At 35.6% G+C, this 19,997-nt stretch overlaps 2 protein-coding genes and 1 pseudogene across 2 annotated transcripts; 2 read left to right on the top strand and 1 right to left on the bottom strand.

Moving 5' to 3' along the window:
• Positions 1 to 152: 152 nt before the first annotated feature.
• LOC128237811 (uncharacterized) lies at positions 153 to 7,306 on the top strand (annotated as a pseudogene).
• An 813-nt stretch (positions 7,307 to 8,119) lies between these two features.
• Positions 8,120 to 10,377, top strand: LOC128237810 (uncharacterized). The gene is made up of 3 exons (XM_052953396.1): positions 8,120 to 8,242; positions 8,622 to 9,087; positions 10,302 to 10,377. The coding sequence occupies exons 1-3, from the start codon at positions 8,170 to 8,172 to the stop codon at positions 10,375 to 10,377; spliced, it is 615 nt and encodes a 204-aa protein (XP_052809356.1). The 5' UTR covers positions 8,120 to 8,169.
• Positions 10,378 to 16,298: 5,921 nt separating this feature from the next.
• LOC128237809 (uncharacterized) lies at positions 16,299 to 19,443 on the bottom strand. Its single transcript, XM_052953395.1, has 4 exons — positions 19,290 to 19,443; positions 17,590 to 17,757; positions 16,735 to 17,425; positions 16,299 to 16,569 (listed from the first exon to the last, which is right to left on the bottom strand). Exons 1-4 carry the CDS (start codon positions 19,441 to 19,443, stop codon positions 16,299 to 16,301), a joined length of 1,284 nt encoding a protein of 427 aa, XP_052809355.1.
• Positions 19,444 to 19,997: the final 554 nt, after the last annotated feature.

Here is a 19,997-nt window from a genome sequence, read left to right as displayed (position 1 = left end):
AAGAATAAATAGCTTTGTAGCAAGTCTTGTTTTGACCATGGGGGGGGGGGGGGGGGGTAGGTACATCAAGTATAGTGACATAAAGCTAGGCGCTTCTCGTCTGTTTTCTGATGGGTAACATCTTTCCGAATTAGGTAACAGTCTTTTCCTTAATGACATCTCGGCTGGCCTCGAGTGTTTTACTACCAGTGGCCAAACTGTTTACCCCCAATAACAAGTTGCTAGCCCAGTTCAGGGCCCGCGTGGTGTGGCCCTAGGAGGTATACATACTTAATATGGGGATATATTTGGAGTAGCGCTCAGGTCGCTACATTCTGGGATAAATCAAATGGTGTTCGCAGCATGGCGTGCACGGGACTGTTTGTAAATCGCCCTCCAAAAAAACAACAAAAAAACACCAAAAAAAACCACACAAATATAAAGAAATTGTTTCGTATTATTTGTTTGGCGGTGAACCTTTGCTTCGCATAGATTAAAATAGCGCGGTGGCGATTTACATTTAGTCAATACGTAAAATATTTAATACGCCTAGGCAGTTTAGTACCGCTGTTACCAGGGTCTATCTGCCGATGGTGTTTTAAGTTTTCAATATGGTTCGTCTTTATGGTGACGCTTGGAAGGGTCTATAATGGTGACCTTTGGACTTGATAGGGACGACAGGTTTTCAACCACCGTCTCCCGCCTTTAACATTACACGTGCAAATTTAATGCCAGCTTTCAAAATTAAATTAAATACATCTGTGGACATATCGGGTTTCTTTTTGTTTACTTTTAAGCTTTGGTACTCCAAAAGCAGTTCCCGCGCACACATGCTGCCAAATGTACGCGGGTCCCGTCTTTTTATACTGGCGTCCGTCGATAATTAAGAAATAAACTAAAAAACTAATAAAACTCCGATAATAAGCATGAAAGAAACAGAAAATTTGTTTATTTCAGTGAAAGATCGTATTTAGTTTCACTAGTGATCATAGAAGAAATATATTTTCACTCGTGGCTTCTATAACACTCGTGAAATATCTTACACTGGAATAAACAAATATCCTCTATAACATCATGATTGTACAGTGAAGTAAAACAGCAAAATCAGATGTGCACCGACTTATGTACAATGATGCAAACATAAAAGCAGTCGATAGTGCTTACGATCATTATCAACTTTGCTTTCTGCAAAGGATAACACTGAAGATTAAAGAAGGGCAATTACTCAAAATATACTGCATCCAGAGTTATGGTTCTTGTGAACTGCACTGATCCTTAATAAGATCTGTCTGTATATGAAGTTTGATGTTAATAGTTAAAAAGTTATTCTCCGGACAAAAATATGTACAGTGAAACTGCGTTCCCTCGAACAAGCGGTCGCTCGAGAACCGGCGTTCCCTCGAGGTCGGAGCTTGGTCCCGAACTTTTTTCCTTCTATTTTCATATAAAATATACCCACGCTGCCTCGAAACCTAATTATGTCGAGCAGTCGAGCAATATCCTCGGTCCCAAGTACACAAATCGTGCACAAAACCTTATGGCTCCCTCGAGGTAATAATTTCACACTTTTTCCCGAACGCGTGTTCCAAAATAAACAAACAATTGCCAGGTGTTAAAATTTTCGCAAGTTGTAAAAATTGCAATGACAGTTAAAAGGCAATTTGATAAGGTGTGAAAAACCGTTTATCACTGTTAACGCATGACCGATATTAGTTGATATGGGCATTTGAGATGATGATTATGACAAGTTAATGACGAGAAGTTAATTGTGAGAAATTTAAATGAGTAATAAAAATATGATTAAAACACTACCATATCGATCCAACATCGGAATCTCTGAAAAGAATTCCTTCTTGTCACTTTGTTTTGCAATATGGCAAATGAGAAAGAACTTACAAATTGTCGAACACCTGAGCAATCTAGTGAAGGACCCATGACTGGGGGAATAGCTAGATCGGGTTCCTTACTTTCAAAATGTCACACCCAAATGAAAGAAAATAATTGTCAAACACCTGAGAAATCTAATAAAGGACCCATTACTTATACCAAGACACCAACACGCCCACTCACGTTCTTTACAGGAAAGAATCGGTGTCTTAGTAAACAGTCTGTTTGACGACTTCAAACTTAAAATACACTGAAAGATATTTCATATCAAACTGGAAAATTGAAAATCGGGTCGCTCGAAACATCGGTTCCCTTGAGGTTTTGTCTCGGTCCCTGGCGACCTCGAGCGATTGCAGTTTTACTGTATTTAAATTAACAAAGGACCATAACTAAAATAATGCCCCAGGGTTATGATTCCTGGAGTAAAACAAAGGGCTAACAAATAAAAATACTGCCCAAAGAAATACTGTCCTAGAGTTATAGTTCCTGTGCACTGCACTTAGCCTCAATGAGATATATCTGTATGAAAAGTTTGAAGTCAATACCTCAAATACTTTGCAAGTTATGTTCCGGACATGATTGTGCTGATGCACACACACGCACGTACGCACGCACACACGCACGCACGCGCGCGCACTCACACACACACAAACACACACACACGCCCGCCCGCACACACGCACACGCACGCACGCACGCACGCACGCACGCACGCACGCACGCACGCACGCACGCACGCACGCACGCACGCACGCACGCACACACACACACACACACACGCACGCACGCACGCACGCACACACACACACGCACGCACGCACACACACACTCACACACACACACACACACTAAAAAGAAGTGATGCATTCCAGTCTTATACGCTAATAAAACATATCTAAAATTGTCTGGAAAAATGCTGAAAATTTCATTTTAATAGAATAAAATACTCTTAATGTATCAAACGATATTCTGATTTTAGTGGGATGAGAACCCATGCTGGTAGTCAAGGAAATAGTAGAAAACTGACAACAAAACCTCACGCCCACAAGGACTCATACACAAACATAAGGATAATTTAACCGTTAAGCCTTTTGTTAAATCGCGATACCCGCGCTATTCCGAAATCGTGGATTTCAAAGACAACATTTGAGTGTCTATCAAGACTTAATTGTTAAAGGGTTCCAGCCGTCAGTTACTTATTTTTAACACTCCTAATTATTACCACGTAATTTCGTCAGACAAAAAGGGTGCATTTTACAAAAACATGAGCAAGTCCCTTTAGCGTGAAACTAAAGCTAAGAAAATGAAAGAACACAGCGTGTTACGATCTATGTTGTTCGCACAGATAGATATTTGCACGTCCTCTTAAACAAGATCATTTAATAAAAATGTAGCAAACGCACGTGCAAAATTATATTATCAGTTTAATCATGTATGTAATAATTCGTGTTTAACCAATCAATACAAATTTATACAAGTTTATATTATTTTCCAAAGGCTAACGATTTTCAATCAACAAGCGATCAATAAGAAAAAGTACGATATATATCAAACAATGCCATAAACTGTCTTACGGAACCTAACAGAACACAGTTTGAACTAAACTTGTTGGTTAAGGTCATAACCCCAAATATGGTAAATGCGAGTGATAAAATTAGATATAAATTAGCGACTTGATTTGTCAAGCAAGTGAATTAGTTAGACTCAAAAATGTACTAATAAAGGATCTGTCCGACATCTGAACTCACAAAAAATTATGCCGCTTCTGTCTCGTTTTTTTCACCTATACGCGGGCCTTTCTTTATCAATCTCTTAATTTCAGTTGGACTGTTTAAGCTTTGTGAAGTTATGCACGTAGTTTTATAAAAGATAAAATACGTTAAACATTCATTGTCACGTTGATAAAAAGTAAAATAGTTAATTGTAGCGACGTATTGTGCTGTTTGCAGCCCCATTTGGAATACATTTTGAAATTATGTTAACTTTATTTAATTCAGGTTGTGTTCAGGTTTTTTTCCAATCCGATCACCTTTGTACATCTTGTTTTATCCCGCTAACGATGAGATCTCTCACATGTCTCATTTTGGCTATCGACATAGCATATACAATTGTTTTCCTAAAGTCAGCCGCAATTTGGTAGAAAACCGAATTTAGGCTACTTTCTGTTATTAAATGACGATAACTATCGAGTGACTCGAGCGATATATCCGAAATATTTTGCCAATTCACATTCTTGCCAAATTTGTGATGATTGAACATACGTCTTAAGTTATCAGACAATATCATAGACGCAGCCCGCCAGCCCGTACGCCGCCCGCCAGCACTTACGCCCGGCCTTGAAATCATTACACGCCCTGTCCTATGAACGCTCGTAAAAACCTTATGTCATCAATGTTGTTAATTTCAATGTTTCACTCTTGATTGAACACCTTAATATATAAAGGAAAAAAACAAGATACGTACAATAATACATCACAATATATTTTTTCGTTCATCTCTAGAAGTTACAGTTAATTTAATTACAAATCTTATGATTGATTATTATACTGGCAACCGTGGGAAAACTATGAACCTGACATATATCTTACTTTATTTGCCCGTTTACTAAAGATTCAAGCAGAGATCCTAGCTAAAGATGGGCTGGAGTTTGCCAATTTTATGGGTCTGTTCCCCAGCATATACGATCTGGCTGTAGAACTGCTGGAACAATTACGGGACCGTTCGGAACTCCTCGGCCATTTTATCGAAAACAACCTCGGATGTATGCAGGTACTTCAGTTGAAGTAGTTCGTAAAATTTTGAATTATATCATTAATTAAATGTAGTGTTTTAGAGTTGTATTTATTGATCTAAGTTTAATTTGATTGCCATTAAATTGTATTATTGCAAACATAATTGAGAATCCCAAGAGTAATGTCACAAAGATTAACTGCTAAATAAAATTACTACGCGATCTACTTGCAGCGGACTTAAACGTACCACTTTTTGAGTATGTAAACCGTCCAAATACATCCGAGGTTGTTTTTGAAAAAAATGGCCGAGGAGTTCCGAATGTTACGGGACATGAGGGTAGGTGCTTTCTTGGGTAGAGCTCACAATGGCTTTATGATAGGAGCTAATCTCATCAAACGAAACAGTCTATCCAGCCCAAATGTTATATTACCAGTATAAGACATAATGAATTTACACAAATCTTATTTTATGTTCTTGAAATGCATGATAGAGATGATTTACGGGTAATGGTATGTAATAATTTAAACCTGATGGACTGTTTTGTTTTTTGAGTTTAACTCCTACTATCATCGCATGAGTCCCCACTCACAATTGTTATACCATGCTGACCTTTCTGTATTCAAAATTCCATTTTGAAGTTTGTACAGCCGTTGAAAACAGTGACGAAATGACATTATAAGAGTGGAAATTGCAACCGAGTATATAACGTTGTATCCTGTTTAACCTCTACAAAGATGCAACTTATACGGTAATGGCAAGACATATTGTACCTGTATATCATTTTAACATGTTTTCATCTCATCCCACCTCAAAGTTGAACACCAAAGATTCACCAAAACTATTGAGGAGTTTTTGACGCAGCTTCATGCACACGCCTCATTTCTGAATAGTCTTTAAATTGTAACTAGCGGTACCTATTAAGCTTGACTTACTCCAGCTGTTTCATATCCCTCAACAAAATTTCAGATATTAAAAATGTTGAAGAATGTCTACTGTTTATGCACAATTGTCAAATTATGAGAAATCAAGACTGAACCAACAATTGCAATTAAACTCTCTTTGCTACATTGCCGTTGCTACAGTCGTTAGAATATTTAGCACGATAGCCATTTCATACACATTTATTTGAAGAAGAATATTTTACATAGTTGTCAGAATATGCCCAAATTGTACATTATGACATTATACTTTCAGGATGACTGGAGCAGTGCGCTTGCAGGGGGAATATCCGGACTTGCGGTGGTGGTCGAGGACCACACAAGACGTAGAATCTACTGACTGTTCGCTATCGCTCGTGCGATCGGGGAAATAATTTCCTACCTCGTCAAGCGCGGTTTACTTCCGTCGGTCCCTTACAGCGAAACTGCCCTGTTTTGCTCCTGTACCTCTTTTTTCGTGTACTGCACCGGCTTGCAACCACAATATATCTTCACTGGGTGTTACAAATCTGTACTGAAGTGGTCAAGAGATTATACTGATGTAAAACCCAAGATATTATTTACAGAGCATGGGGACACATTTCTGACCTGTGCTGATGTCGGACTACATGATAAAAACTGTACGGTTCACGCTGGGACAGACTTTGCTCAGAGTATTCCTCCCATTCATATGGCATCGGTGATATTCTTCAAGTACAAGCAGTTTCTCAAAGGGTAAGATATAGTTAGAATGCTGTAGACTTCCACAAAAGTAATCAGGTATCGTCAGATCAACTTTTTGACGTGAAATGTTAAAGAAATCGTGTACTGGGTTTACAAAATTAAACGTATGATGTTATTTGGTTTACAACGATGCGAATTAAAAGACCATTTTATTTAAGACGTTCATAGATTCACAAGGTTAATGTGAATAAGAAAGCAAACTCTTGGTGAAAATCCGAGGGGAAAAGATCATTAAAGGCATTTACGAAGAAAATGGCAATTACTTTACAAATATTACAACTATTTAAAATGTCCTCAGCCAATATTGGGTTTCTTTTAATTAACTTTACTGGCAATAAACTTTATGTATATAAAAGCAATAGTTCTAAATCCTAGTAAATATAGGTTTATGAGTTACCGTAGTGGACAAGATATCTAAACAAAGAATTCCTATTCCACATTCTAGACCACAGCCATTACTATCTTATTCATATTCCATTCATATTTTCCCCTTGATCTACTTGGATAAAAATAAATAACGTGTACGCCCGCTTGCGATATTCTTTGTTTATGGCGATCAATAGATCATTTTACTTTATTTCAGGCCTAAACATGTATTGAAGACTGTTGTAAAAAACACTTTCTGGTCGACAGTATTCCTGGCAACGATGGTCATGGTAGCTAAGTACGCTATTTGCCTACTGCGCAACCTTCACCATCGCCCTCCTCCTTTAAGGCCGTGGATACCAGCCGCAGCAGGGATCCTGGCGGGCATGGGCTTTCTGTTTGAGGGAACGCATAGTCGAAGAGACTTGTCCTTGTTTCTTATACCTCACATCTTGTATGCCTTCTACTTTTGGGCGAAAGAGCCGAAGATTGTACGTCACATCCCGAACAGCTCTATACTGTTCTACGCGCTCGCGTTGGTACCGATAATGCACGCGTATGAACGAGAACCTGAATCATTGAATCTGCTACTCCACAGTGCCTTGAAGTTCTTTGTTGGTAAAAAGATGAGCACAGTGGAAAGAAAGAAGGGAAGAACCATTAGCGAAAAAAACATCTGAAAGAAAAGGAAGCACATAAACAGCACGCTTGAAACATGAAGTTGTGATTCCATTTAGTGGCAGCAGTGGTCACTCAAATGCAAAGGACGATCGACTATTGTTGTTATCATGATTGTTATAACACGTATTTAGAAATTTGTTTTAATTAAAAAATAGGTGTCACATTTAATGCAGACGACTGTCTCGATGCAAATCGTCAAAATCATTTAAAAATAGTAAATGAATTGTCGTGTCTGTCAATATGATGTATGGGACTGCATTTTGAAAGTGTTTTATTTATTAACATATTTCAGTCTTAATAAACATTTTGTCTGGATGACATCCTATGCATATCCTCATCAATGCTCATCATAGATAAACCATCATCAACAAATAATACTAACTCATACGTTTTTAAATTAGAAAATTGCGGTTTTACAGTGGAAACTGTTGACGACAGGATAACTAGGGGGAACATAATTGTACGAAAAAGATGAATTTCAATTACAAGAACAAGATGTTGAAATAATACACATATTTAAATAAAAAAGAGCATTTTTATGTCTGATATACATTGTTATGAGAAGTATTAGTTTTGTAATGCAGAAACTGAAATAATTATAATACTTTTTTTATAAAAAACAGTAAATCGGTCATTGATAACACACATCAACAGCATGTTTGGCAAGATTGCCTCTGCAATTTTAATTATAGCCTAGACGTCAAGATAGATATAGCCCATAAACCTACAAACCTTATCTTTGCATACACATAGATCTGCAAGTGCAGTGAATAGCAGAAGTGCTTAACACACGATAATTTACAACAGAAATGGTTGTGGGATAAAAAACACACAAGTATCATAAACTGCAACAGGTTTTAGAATGTCTCTTGCAAAATATGTTCAGGAGTATAATTCAACAGACGAGGATGGTGAATGCAGCAAGTCGTCGGGAGGTATCTATGAACCATTTGTTAAATTAATGGTCTTCAAAGTTGAATCGTTCATTGTGAAAAAAGACTTGCAATTGATTACAATTATAACATCGTTTCCGTATATAATGGAAATATACATGTGTTTTAGACAATAGAATATCTTTTACGTTTAATTCTTAAGTGCACACGTGTTTAGAATATAGTATTTATTCCGTTGATTTTTTATTTATACATGTATTTAAGATTACATTTTATAAAGATGATATTGTTTGGGTATTAATGCTTTATTCAGTTGTTTATCGCCCACATGGTTGTTGTGTTTGTGGTCTTTTCTAAAGAGAAACATAGGTGTTTGTAGGTGTATGGTACGGCTACATTATATCTTAATTCTTTTATTCAGATTGGGCTATGCTGGAAGACAGCATCTACAATCCAACATCACCGAGGTTGATGTTTTCCGCACATCTGTCTTCCTCCTTGACAACAATCACACCATTCCGTATAGTAATCTATGATGTAGCGGAGTCAAATGACGATGACGTGTATAATCCATGTACTGGGCGCTTTAAGGCAAACTTAAATGGACTATATGTGTTTTTTGTGACAATTTCTACTGCGTCAAAAGTGTACGCAGTAGATGAGTCGGTTTGTTTGATCCATAACTTTCATCCGATAGATACGTCCAAAGTGATAATACTCACTGCCCGAAGAGGGGTTTGTAAGACAAAGACGTTCCGGACAGAAGTGAGCATGCGCAAAGGTGACGAGCTGTGGATAATGCGATTATCAGACGGCAAAAAAATACCCTCAAAGCCAGTTTTGTATTATACGTCATTCTCAGGAGGCATATTAAACGAATCTAAAGAGTACTGTTTCTTTGAATTATATATTAAGATTCCAAGCAGTAAAACTAATGATTGGTATATAAATATATAAACACATAATAGTAAGTTAAATGAGAGAGAGAGAGAGAGAGAGAGAGAGAGAGAGAGAGAGAGAGAGAGTACATTTTACTAGTGCAGTATTCGTACAAAAGATGGAAGCTGTCATCACGTTATTGCAAATTTGAGTGATTAAGGTGGAACGCGACTATGAATTTTTTTTCGAGTTACTGTCTGAAAATTGGAATACGAATAGAAGAGCATATGCCCAGTTAGGGACTGTTTTTATATTTTCAATATTCGGAACAGTTTTGAAACTATGACTCCTCAAAATATGCCACTGACGTCCAGCTACAATAACCGATAGTTTCACCAATTTTTCATTTACCGCTAAGAAATTTAAACCTCAAGTGCGTCTTGTGAAAACGTTCACGCACATATATTTTTCGTTCTCTTGTTTTACGTCATTTTTTTTTTTTAAATCCGTCTTTAACGTCATTTTTCGCAGGAAAAACGGCCTCGTGTTTCGCTGAAAAAAGTGCGCCATTCTTTAATTCTTGAAAAAACTGCTCGTTTAATTTTTGATTTTTTTTTAAATACATGTATTCAATGTTTCATAACAATTCGCCTGATATCAAAATAAGGGTACCTCAACGAGTTCGTTTTTGCGCAGTATCGAATAATCTAACCCCTATACCTGTTATTTTTCATTACGTATTGTTATAAAACGTTAAGCATGACGTAAGTCGAACTATTATTTACGCTAATAAGAGCTAAGTTTTTAATAAACCATTGATCAATAACATATAGCAGTTGTTGTTAATTTTAGTTAAATTGATATTCAACATTGTTTTCTTCTGTTGAATTCCGAATAGTTAACATTATTAAATCATTAAAGCACTGATTATAAATGAACTATAGTTAAAGTGACATGCTTATCCAAAATCCATGCATAAACATGATAACAAGATCAATTTTGTTTAATAAAACTTTAACTTCTTACTCAATTATGCATTTATGGGAAATATTAATTACTGGTTACAAGATTTTAACCGCGTGTTTAATAACATAATGCGCAAAAACATTAAATTATTGGTGAATGTTAAAACATTTACTGTGGTCTACCCTAATCTCATAATGTAAAAAAATACCATGTTATATGCTCATTTCTTTCAAATCAACTCGGTATTTCTCATAAGAACCTTTGTTTTCGACAAGATTTCTGCATCCAAGCGTCAGATCACATACGACCTTACTATCATGGAAGATAAATAGACTTATTTCATTTGCGTGTAGAATATAAGCTTTCTATTTATACTTATATATAGCTATATCCTACCTATATAAATATGTTGACACCAATTTGCTATAATTTTAAACTGTACTATTATTTTATATAATATTATTTATGTTTTATGTCTGTCAATGTTTGGATATATTGTGATTATGTCCAGCCATGGGGAAAAATAAGATATTGAGTTGAGTTGAGATGGGAGAGTAAGTGTGCATCATTAAATAGTTACTTTAAGCTCATTTTGTAAAGGGTTGTTATAGCTTACATACAAACACACGCACAAAACGTACAATAAATTCATGTACGCCAGTACGCGTAAAAACGCACCCACACACCATCCCGCACTCAAACACGTGTGCACCCAAACACACACACACACACACACACACACACACACACGCACATCAGCGTGCACACAGCACGCACGCACGCACGCACGCACACACACACACAAACGATCATCTTTTCTGAAACTTATAAAAGAAATTGGTAACTAATAAAGTAGTAGAACCGTTTATTGTTGTGTTATTACTGTAGATGTATATATAAAAAACAAGGCACTAATCAGCATAGTCGCAGTTCATAGCATAGTGACTGGAACGATTATTGATGTGTATTAACAAAATATTATAATTCGGCAATTGAGATTGCTTAATAATTAAGAAAGCCTCTCATTAAAATTGCCAACAGATTTTAGTCATTGATTTATAAAGCTGGTTATTTAGCGCCCGTCTTGTGTGGAATTAGTAATGTACAACAACAATAACAAATATCACTAACATAAAACTGATCAGACACTCTAAGATTTCTAATCGTTCCATTTAATAAACAAAAACAATTCGATTAACGTCATGCTAAACGTTTAAATACACTACGAATTGAAAAAGAAACAGGTATAGGGGTTAGATTATTTGATACTGCGCAAAAACGAAGTCGGTGAGGTACCCTTTTCTTGATATCAGGCGATTTGCAATAAAACATTGAATACATGTATTTAAAAATATCAAAAATTAAACGAGCAGTTTTTTCAAGAATTAAAGAAAGGCGCACTTTTTTCAATGAAACACGACGCCGTTTTTCCCGCGAATTTAGAAACAATAACGTTCAACAAGAGAAAGAAAAAATATATGAGCGTGAACGTCTTTACAAGACGCACTTGACATTGAAATTTCATAGCTGTAAACGAAGAATTGATGAAAATATCTGTTATTGTAAATGTAAAAATGTAAAAACAGTCCCTAACTGGGCATATGCTCTTCTATTCGTATACCAATTTTCAGACAGAAACTCGAAAAAAAATTCATAGTCGCGTTCCACCTTAAGTCAAAGAAAAAAATAGTATGTAAATTTTGTCATAAAATCTTTACATTTGTGAATACATCATTTGAAACATTTCAAAAATTCAATCAATATAAGCAAAATTGTAAATAAGCTTTTTTTTTAATGATTAATCATTCCAGACTGTTCAATGAAAATGTTTTACATGTCAAATAATTTTTTTATGCTATAAACTTATTCCATATTCATGTCTCTCACAGATTTGGCCTTTTTATCAAACAGAACCTTTTTTTCCTTTTAACCCTTATGCAAAACTATTGCTTTTATTACATGTAAAAGGTTTTAAATGAGAAATAAGTCCCTTTACATTGTACAGATAGGTTTTGGTTTTGACATTTTGTGCACATTCATTTTTCCATGTATTTGATTTAAGCAAGAAACGACCTATACTTAGTTAAAAACGGTTAATAAAAAGGAAATTAAACATTTAATATGAGTAACTCAAAAGTAAAACAACATTTGCATCTCTGATAAAACAGTATATTGCCAATATAGCTGATATGATCCAATGCTATACTAACATTTTTGAGACCACTGATAAAAAGTTGAGGACATGGTCAAATTTTACTTCATTGCCATAGATATTACAGAACTCCATTACGAAGGGATATAAATGGATGTGATCTTCTTAGCACAATAGTGGCTTTATTAAGGCTTTCTGAATCCACATGAGCATATCTGGTCACTTATTTTTTTATTACAGACACAGAACAGAAACTCAAACGTGGAAACATGTATTAAAAAAAATATAAAAGTTAAGTCCATTGGATTTGTAAATGGTCTTATTAAAGTGTATCACTTTAGTTGATAGATTGGTAATAGTAATAATTTATTGACTTAATATTATAACAATTGAAAGGTCGTAAACTTATATAGGGGTTCAAATGATGCTCGTGAAAAAATGTGCATTGAAAATTGTTATTTTTTCTTAAAGCCATGCAAACTGAAATCATTTTACATGTAAAATGTACTACGTTCTTTGACATTTGAACTCATTATACTACTGTATAATAATCTTGGTTATAGGCATCAGTATGCTCCGAAATAAATAATAATGTGTCATGGAGTAGCTTATATATCTACTTATACATTTGTAATTAATACGATTTCATTAAAAACAGTATTCTAACAAACCGAAATGCAACCGAAGTACTTCAATTTAATTAATTGATGTGTAATAAAAATAACGATTGAAATTTGCATAAAAATAAATAATATCTCTAATATCTTATTTCTTACAGATGTGGTTCATTCTGCCCATCATTCCTTTTCTAAAATATTGTGACTGGCTTAATTACTCGCTATAGAAGTATTTTTTATCAAAACAGATCCTGTGAAATGCGAGGCAAATAAACACACATCCACAATTTATAAAGATAACAAGGGTGTACGTTTCAATTTTGATAAGAAGAAAAAAATGGAACTTTTATTCCAAATGCTTTAGTAGATTTTCAAACAAACGAGTACACAAAGAAAGATTTTGCCAGATGTGCCCTTTAACCAGATATAACCTTTTGCCACAAACTGAAATCGTAAAATCTTGATACAACACAACAATATAAATACATACAACTCAAAACTATAAAACCCTCATTTTGGTCAAATGTCAGATAGAACAATATCTTCAGGCGTTATGCACCATTTGTGCAAGGTTCTAAATGGTTTCAGCCTTCAGTTGAATGAAATTCGGAATGTTCTTTGCAGCAAACGACTACGAAATCAACGATAAAAAACATTTCTTTTGACACTTATATACATTTGATTTTGTAATGTCGACTTAAATCGACACTAGCTCTGTCACATTGGGTAAGTGTGAAAAACGTACTTTTTAAACATAAAATACATATGTAAATTTATAATCACTCGAAATTCCAACACTTAAACGCCGTTATCCTATCGTCTTTTTCGGGGCAATAAATCATAAATGAAGACTGTCTACAGCAAAGAAGACAAATGTTATCAATTATATCTCTACCATGAGAAGCAAGACTGGAATATTTTTTCATCCTGCCATGAAAAGAATAATGCTGTACTATAGGGAAATAATTTACATCGTTCTACTTGAAGCAAGACATACCTGAGTGAAACATTTCACAACTTGCCACGAGAAGCATGCCTTATATACCAGATTGGAATGTTTTACTCGAGTAACTAGTCTTGTGCCCTTGTATTCGTTCTCTTTAAAAAAAACGCAACTGAGCATCCACATATACTCCACTTAATGATCAATAGAAATTCTCGTTTAGTATTGTTAAGCCCTAGCCCCGTGGTCCGTCGACGCTATCAACTATCAACTGTCCCTTTTAGGGTGACCAAGTTTTTGAAGTGTTCCCCTCGTGACTGCCCCTCAGGTACTAGTAGCGAAACCTCTCAATGGCAGATAAATTTTATGTAGTCTATCCATTGCGTGTCAAAAACTAGTTCACCGGGAAGACAACTCAAATCGATGTTTACAAGTTTAATAAACGTTGGAAAACAGTACACCAGCGGAATAAATCATCATTTAAACATCATAAGCAGAAAAGGTACAGTATGCAATCGCTCGGTAGACACAGGAAAACGCTATATCATCGTGTTGAATTTAAAGTCCTTTAAACATTAATTTTCCGCGAATTTCCTGTATAATTCTTTTTGGATTTTATCAAGGAGACAAATGATAAAAATCGTTTCATTTGTTATCGTTTTCTATTTCCAGATAAATGTCAAAACCAAATGCCAAAATGGACGAAACGCCCGAGGGCGAATCGTACGGGATGTGTTTCAAGCTATATCCAAGTTATGTCTCCTCTCGATTCTGGAAAACCCAGCCTTATATACTCACTTGGTCAAATGACCGAAAATCATGGTAATATGACCCGACCGAAAATGACCCGACCGAAAACGACCCATATTTTTGGGTCAAATGACACAAAAATATTGGCTGACAGCCAATCCAAGATGGCGTCGTCATAGATCGTGAACTTTTGAAAAAGTAAATAAACAATCTTCTCTACATGAACACGTGAATATTCACGTCTGATTTTCTGTGTCTTTACCCATGTTTATCAGGTTTGTGAGCAATGAAATCTGAAGAAAATAAATGTGGATAGCTTTGTGCAGCATTTGTAATAACATTTATCCCTGTGGAATGATTGCTCACTCGGCGGTTGCAAAATTCAAACAAGGCAGGCGCGCCTGGAATGTTGGGGCGTTGCTAGTTTCTTGTGTGATTTGCCATTGACCGATAACAACAACAATACATATTATACAAAGAATTAAGGTAAGTGCATATTTTTCTAACACAACCGTACATATGCTTGGGCATATCAGTATTTTATTTATATCAAGCAATTTAGCAGCTGTTTCAAGTATCATATTTCATAGGGGATAACCAACATATTTGCTTTTGATAAAGCTTTTATAATATACATAACTAATTTTCACCGAAGAGTCTGGTATCAAATTCAAATCTGTCTTAATGCGATTGGACAACTGTTTCGTTTTTTGCTGATTAATCTAAAGCATTTGATTATATTTTGGTCTAACATTTAGTATAAAGTATAGTCTTCCAGGATTTTTTCCAATTTTCTAAAGGATTTATAAAGTACATGTAATGTCAAAACAGAAGTTAAGGTTCTTGGAGGAACTAGCGAATTGTTTGAAAGTTTTCATGGTTTTTGTCAAGGGGAATGTTTAAGCCCGATTATTTTATATGGATCTAAATGGCTAAGGAGATGAAGATGAATTTTTTGAATGGAGCCAAACGAATAGGTGTATACAAAAAAAGAGCTTAACGTTTTACTGTCATAAGGGACTAACTTAATTTGTCGACCGATTGGTTCCAGTAGTAAGTTTCAAGAGTACTTTTATACGAAATAAGTTTTTTTTTTTCATGCTTTTCGATGAAATATACAGTTTTCATTAGTGAAATAACAACAGTGAAAATAACAATTTGTTATTTGCACTGCAAAATAAGGTGCTTGGCGCTAAAATCGAATAAAAGCATTCTTGTGACATTTTCTACGACGTCAAAAGTACATGCATTTGAGAAATCAGTCCGTTTGAACCACAATTCTCATCAAATAGATACTTCCAATTCGACTTCACTCACTGATCCGAAAGGTGTTTGTAAGACAAAGACCTTCCGGACAGAAGTGAGCATGCGCCACGGAGACGAGCTTTGGATTTGAGATTTAATAGACGTGGGAAAAGACCATTAAAGCAAAATTTGTATTCTGCGTTATTTTTCGATAGAGAATTTCAATTATCAAAAGATGCATTACTATACAATTTACTCAATGTACAACGGTCATCTTAATTTTGCTTTTGTTTAATCAATTGATTATAACACTCTTTTTAAAGATAAAACGTAAAAGCCAAACAATATTTCTTTGGTAATAATTTTGACTCTTACTATAATATGCACACTACAAACTAAGCATGCATAAGATACATTCAAGCATGCATTGCATTTCGTAATAGTTATTTAGTTGTTGAATTTAGAAGAAATATAACGTCTGATATTAAAATTGTTTTCAAGACGTAACTTGTCGAACATTTACTTTGTATTAAAATCCACTGTGTTTTATTTGCTTAAAAACGAAGCAAATTTGTGTTCTCTGAAATGAGCAATTGCGGCTTTGCGATCCTTGTCCCATTCAACAAACAATGAGACAGCTTGAACGTATTCCATCCCATACTTTGTATCTCCAGCAAGGTTTTCAATTAGCGAGGCTTGGAACGCAGCAATTTCTGGAATGCTTTTCAACTGTTTAGCTCTGCCATGCCAATAGTCGCCGTAATTCTGCATTTCTTTGGTTGTCTTTGGTTCATTAGGTAATAACCCCATGATAAACCTGCAATGTAACAAAACTATTGATCACAATAGGCTCGCATTTACATGTCTACACTAAAGTATTTTTTTGTGCGCCGTATAGTTTTTGTTTTAAAATTCCATGAAACCACATTTTAGAATAGAATTGACATTGAGTGTATGGTCAAATAACCCTTTGACTGATTACCTTGCTGTCCATGCTGCTATGCAGTCGATCAACGTAACGGTGAACAACTGTTCTTGGGCACCAATAAAGAACAATTTGCTTTGAGCTAATGGTATAAAAAGGCTTCCTTTGTACAGCTGGCTCTGATAAAAAGACGTTTTTTCTTCAATGCGTAAACGACCCTCCAGAAATGGAAAAAGAGCTTTGTAGCCCGTACAAAGAATAATGGAGTCAACAGCAGCAGATGAACCATCCGTAAACTGAACAGTTTGCCCTTTAAAGTTTCTCACGCTGCATTTTTCTGTTATCCCGTTCGGCCAGTTATGATTTGGAGCATTTGTTTGCCACGATACAATGACGCTCTTCCCGCCACTTGACATTATGTGCAGAGCAATATCCTCCGCAGAAAAACTGCTCCCAATGAGCAAAACATCCTGGTTTTTGAACTCGAGTCCATCCTTAAAGTCATGGGAATGTACCACCCGACCATCGAAGCATTCTATGCCCGGAAATGCAGGAGCATTTGGCTGGTTGAATATGCCACCCGCTATCACGACATGGGTGAACTGTTCCGAGCTGATGGTACCCGTTTTCAAATCGTTGACGATAACCGTAAATGATTCCGTTTTCTCTGTGTAGACAACACTGCGAACAACTGTGCTAAATTTGATAAGCCGTTTAAGATCGCGACCAGCCTTGTTCGTCCAGCGGCCTAAAATGACAGGTAAAGGCGACGTCCAAAGCATTTGATGTATATCTAGCACAACTAATTAAATGCATTTTCGCATATTAATGATACAAAAGTCATAATACGCCACGCAGAAATATGGAAAATAACCTAGTTCTGCTAGTGTATGACCTTTTCACGATACATACCTGCCATAAAGTCAAGCACCACCTCCCTTCGTGGAAAAGAAGTCCCAATGTCTTTTCCAAAATGCTCATTGAATGTGTAATCAGTAAACTCCAAGCATTCCTTTGGCCCGTTTGTCAGTAAACGTTTGTACATTCCACTGTGACACGGCTCTCCGTATTGATCAACACCTGTGTATAGAATCATATTTCCAAAGGGTACCACCAGAAGCGGGTACACGGATGCGCATTCGAAAAAGACACCCCTCTTTAAATATTTAGGCAGTGTTTTTTTGTTTTCTTTTTATACTCGGTCTGTACGTATATATTGCATTTGATATGAATTATTAAATAAGAACTGTTTTAGAATCGTAATGTTTATTCTAAGATAAACATTTCTGGCAAGTAATGGCGAAGCACGCGGTTCACTAAATATGATATAAACTTTTGGAAGTTTTTTAAGCAATTTATAAAATGTGACAAAAGCTCACTTAACATGGCGTGCGTTCTTACGAATTGCAAAGAGGTTTTTTTCTTAATTATTTCATGTCATCCAAAATTTGCAATATACACTGATTAAAGGGAAAGAGGTAAGCATCAAAGGCTTCCAAGCGATAACAATATGTGAATGTATTACTGACGTCTGCTTACAAATTGAATAACGTGAAGATGAAATGTCAGTCGCGTTGAATGGACGAAGTTGAATTTAGTTTTTAGAGGACAATTATTTGTTAAAGTGTAAGATGGCAATATATTAAACCCCGTAAACAACGTCAAATATAGCTTTTGATGTTGACTCACCGGTAATTCAGCACCAAAGCAACATTTTGCCAATGAACACCAAAAACTATATTCCACGGTGGACCACAGGGTTTCTTTTTTTTGTGTTCTAGAGGCGAACTTTGCTGTGATCGAACATTGAAACAAGTGTTGATCATATGCCCAAAAAATGACATAAAATGACATTTGATCGAAAATAATTTTTAAAAAAGCGCCCCAAATCATAAAGTAATTTTCGATATGACGTCTTTGGCTCAGTCCTATGTGCGCTGATGATTTGTTTGGACGTGAGGTTAGGATAGAATGATCAAACAGTGCACAATATCTAACTGATATTTCTTCGGTTTGAAAATACATTAATAAATATAACATTAGAATTGCCATTTCATCGCGTCTCGTAGACTGCGGCTTTCGATTCAAAGATGTTACCATTGCCCATGTTTAAGAAACGTCTCCGTATCAAAACTATGACAATTGCAAAATATCACTATGGGTATGTGTCGCCATTAGAAAAACAGTTTTAGGCACATTTCTGTCGTTAAATACTTTTATTATTTTGAATTTGCTTTTTTAAGTTTAGACTCAGGCATTACACAGTTTGTAAACAATAGCCTGTGTCTTGCCGCGCCGATTACGACGAAATCAACGTAACGTCTATGTCACGACTCAGCAGCGACTTTATGCAATATCTACTTGCCAAAAATCATTTTAAAATCATTATGTATCTTATTATTCTTATAAACGATGTTTAACATAATGGTAATGTTTGTATAGTGTACAGTATGACGCTAATTCAGCCATTTTGTTTTACATATACAGCATGTTTACACTAAAACTGAGATTTGCAGGTGTCCGAGCCTCAACACTCAATCTCAGACCCAATGTGTATAACATAAAACAAAAGTGCAAACCTCATTGACAAATGTGAGTTTGTAAGTGCCAACCTGTTCGCCAAGTGAAGTTCCATAGCCCTCCCCACGTGTCCTGCTTCTCGTAACAGACAACTTCCTGCATTTTTGGAAGTTTCGCAAAGTGGTAAAGTGTCGACATGCCGGCAGGGCCGGCCCCAATCACACAAACACGCATCGATTGTGACATTCTTTGGAACCTAAATTAATTAATACCAGAATAACACTAACTTAAACGAAAGCGATTAAACACTAAATCTAGATTCTGTCAACATTCGTTTTTTGGTCTGCTGAATAAAATTATCTTCAATACGTGTTTAGCGGCTATATACATATTCACCCATAAGCAGCTCATCCATCATTAATTTACGCTCGATTAAATTTATCTGAAGGAACATTCGAGGGGCATTCAACATGTAATGCAATATAAGTTGCTTTATCAATATTGTCAGGTAAATGTCTACTAAATTTCTATGCATTGGTCGCTTTAGTATTGATGTTTATTTCTAGAGAGTAAACAATAAACACTCGATTTATACCTGATAATACTTAGTGATTTTTTGATAACTTGAATACACTTTTGTTAATATTACCCTAACATACCATACAAACGTATCACGGAGTGCATGATTCTTCTTTATTCTTTAAACTAGTCTGAATATTGTTAGGCTATTTCCTTTTATACACCATCACAATGAACATACTGCAACGTATACAAGTACTCATTATATACCAGCAAACATA

Source organism: Mya arenaria, chromosome 6, assembly GCF_026914265.1.
Source record: "Mya arenaria isolate MELC-2E11 chromosome 6, ASM2691426v1".
Classification (NCBI taxonomy): Eukaryota; Metazoa; Mollusca; class Bivalvia; order Myida; family Myidae; genus Mya; species Mya arenaria.
This window is presented reverse-complemented; position numbering and strand designations above follow the sequence as displayed.

What these genes read in the sequence shown, in the direction of transcription:
- LOC128237810 (XM_052953396.1), top strand. Translation starts at nt 8,170, where the DNA reads ATGTCTCTTGCAAAATATGTTCAGGAGTATAATTCAACAGACGAGGAT. An exon ending in ATGCAGCAAGTCGTCGGGAG is followed by an intron (nt 8,243 to 8,621) that starts GTATCTATGAAC and finishes TCTTTTATTCAG; the next exon opens with ATTGGGCTATGCTGGAAGAC. An exon ending in ATATTAAACGAATCTAAAGA is followed by an intron (nt 9,088 to 10,301) that starts GTACTGTTTCTT and finishes ATTTCTCATAAG; the next exon opens with AACCTTTGTTTTCGACAAGA.
- LOC128237809 (XM_052953395.1), bottom strand. Translation starts at nt 19,443, where the DNA reads ATGTCACAATCGATGCGTGTTTGTGTGATTGGGGCCGGCCCTGCCGGC. An exon ending in GGTGCTTGACTTTATGGCAG is followed by an intron (nt 17,426 to 17,589) that starts GTATGTATCGTG and finishes CTGTCATTTTAG; the next exon opens with GCCGCTGGACGAACAAGGCT. An exon ending in ATAGCAGCATGGACAGCAAG is followed by an intron (nt 16,570 to 16,734) that starts GTAATCAGTCAA and finishes GTTACATTGCAG; the next exon opens with GTTTATCATGGGGTTATTAC.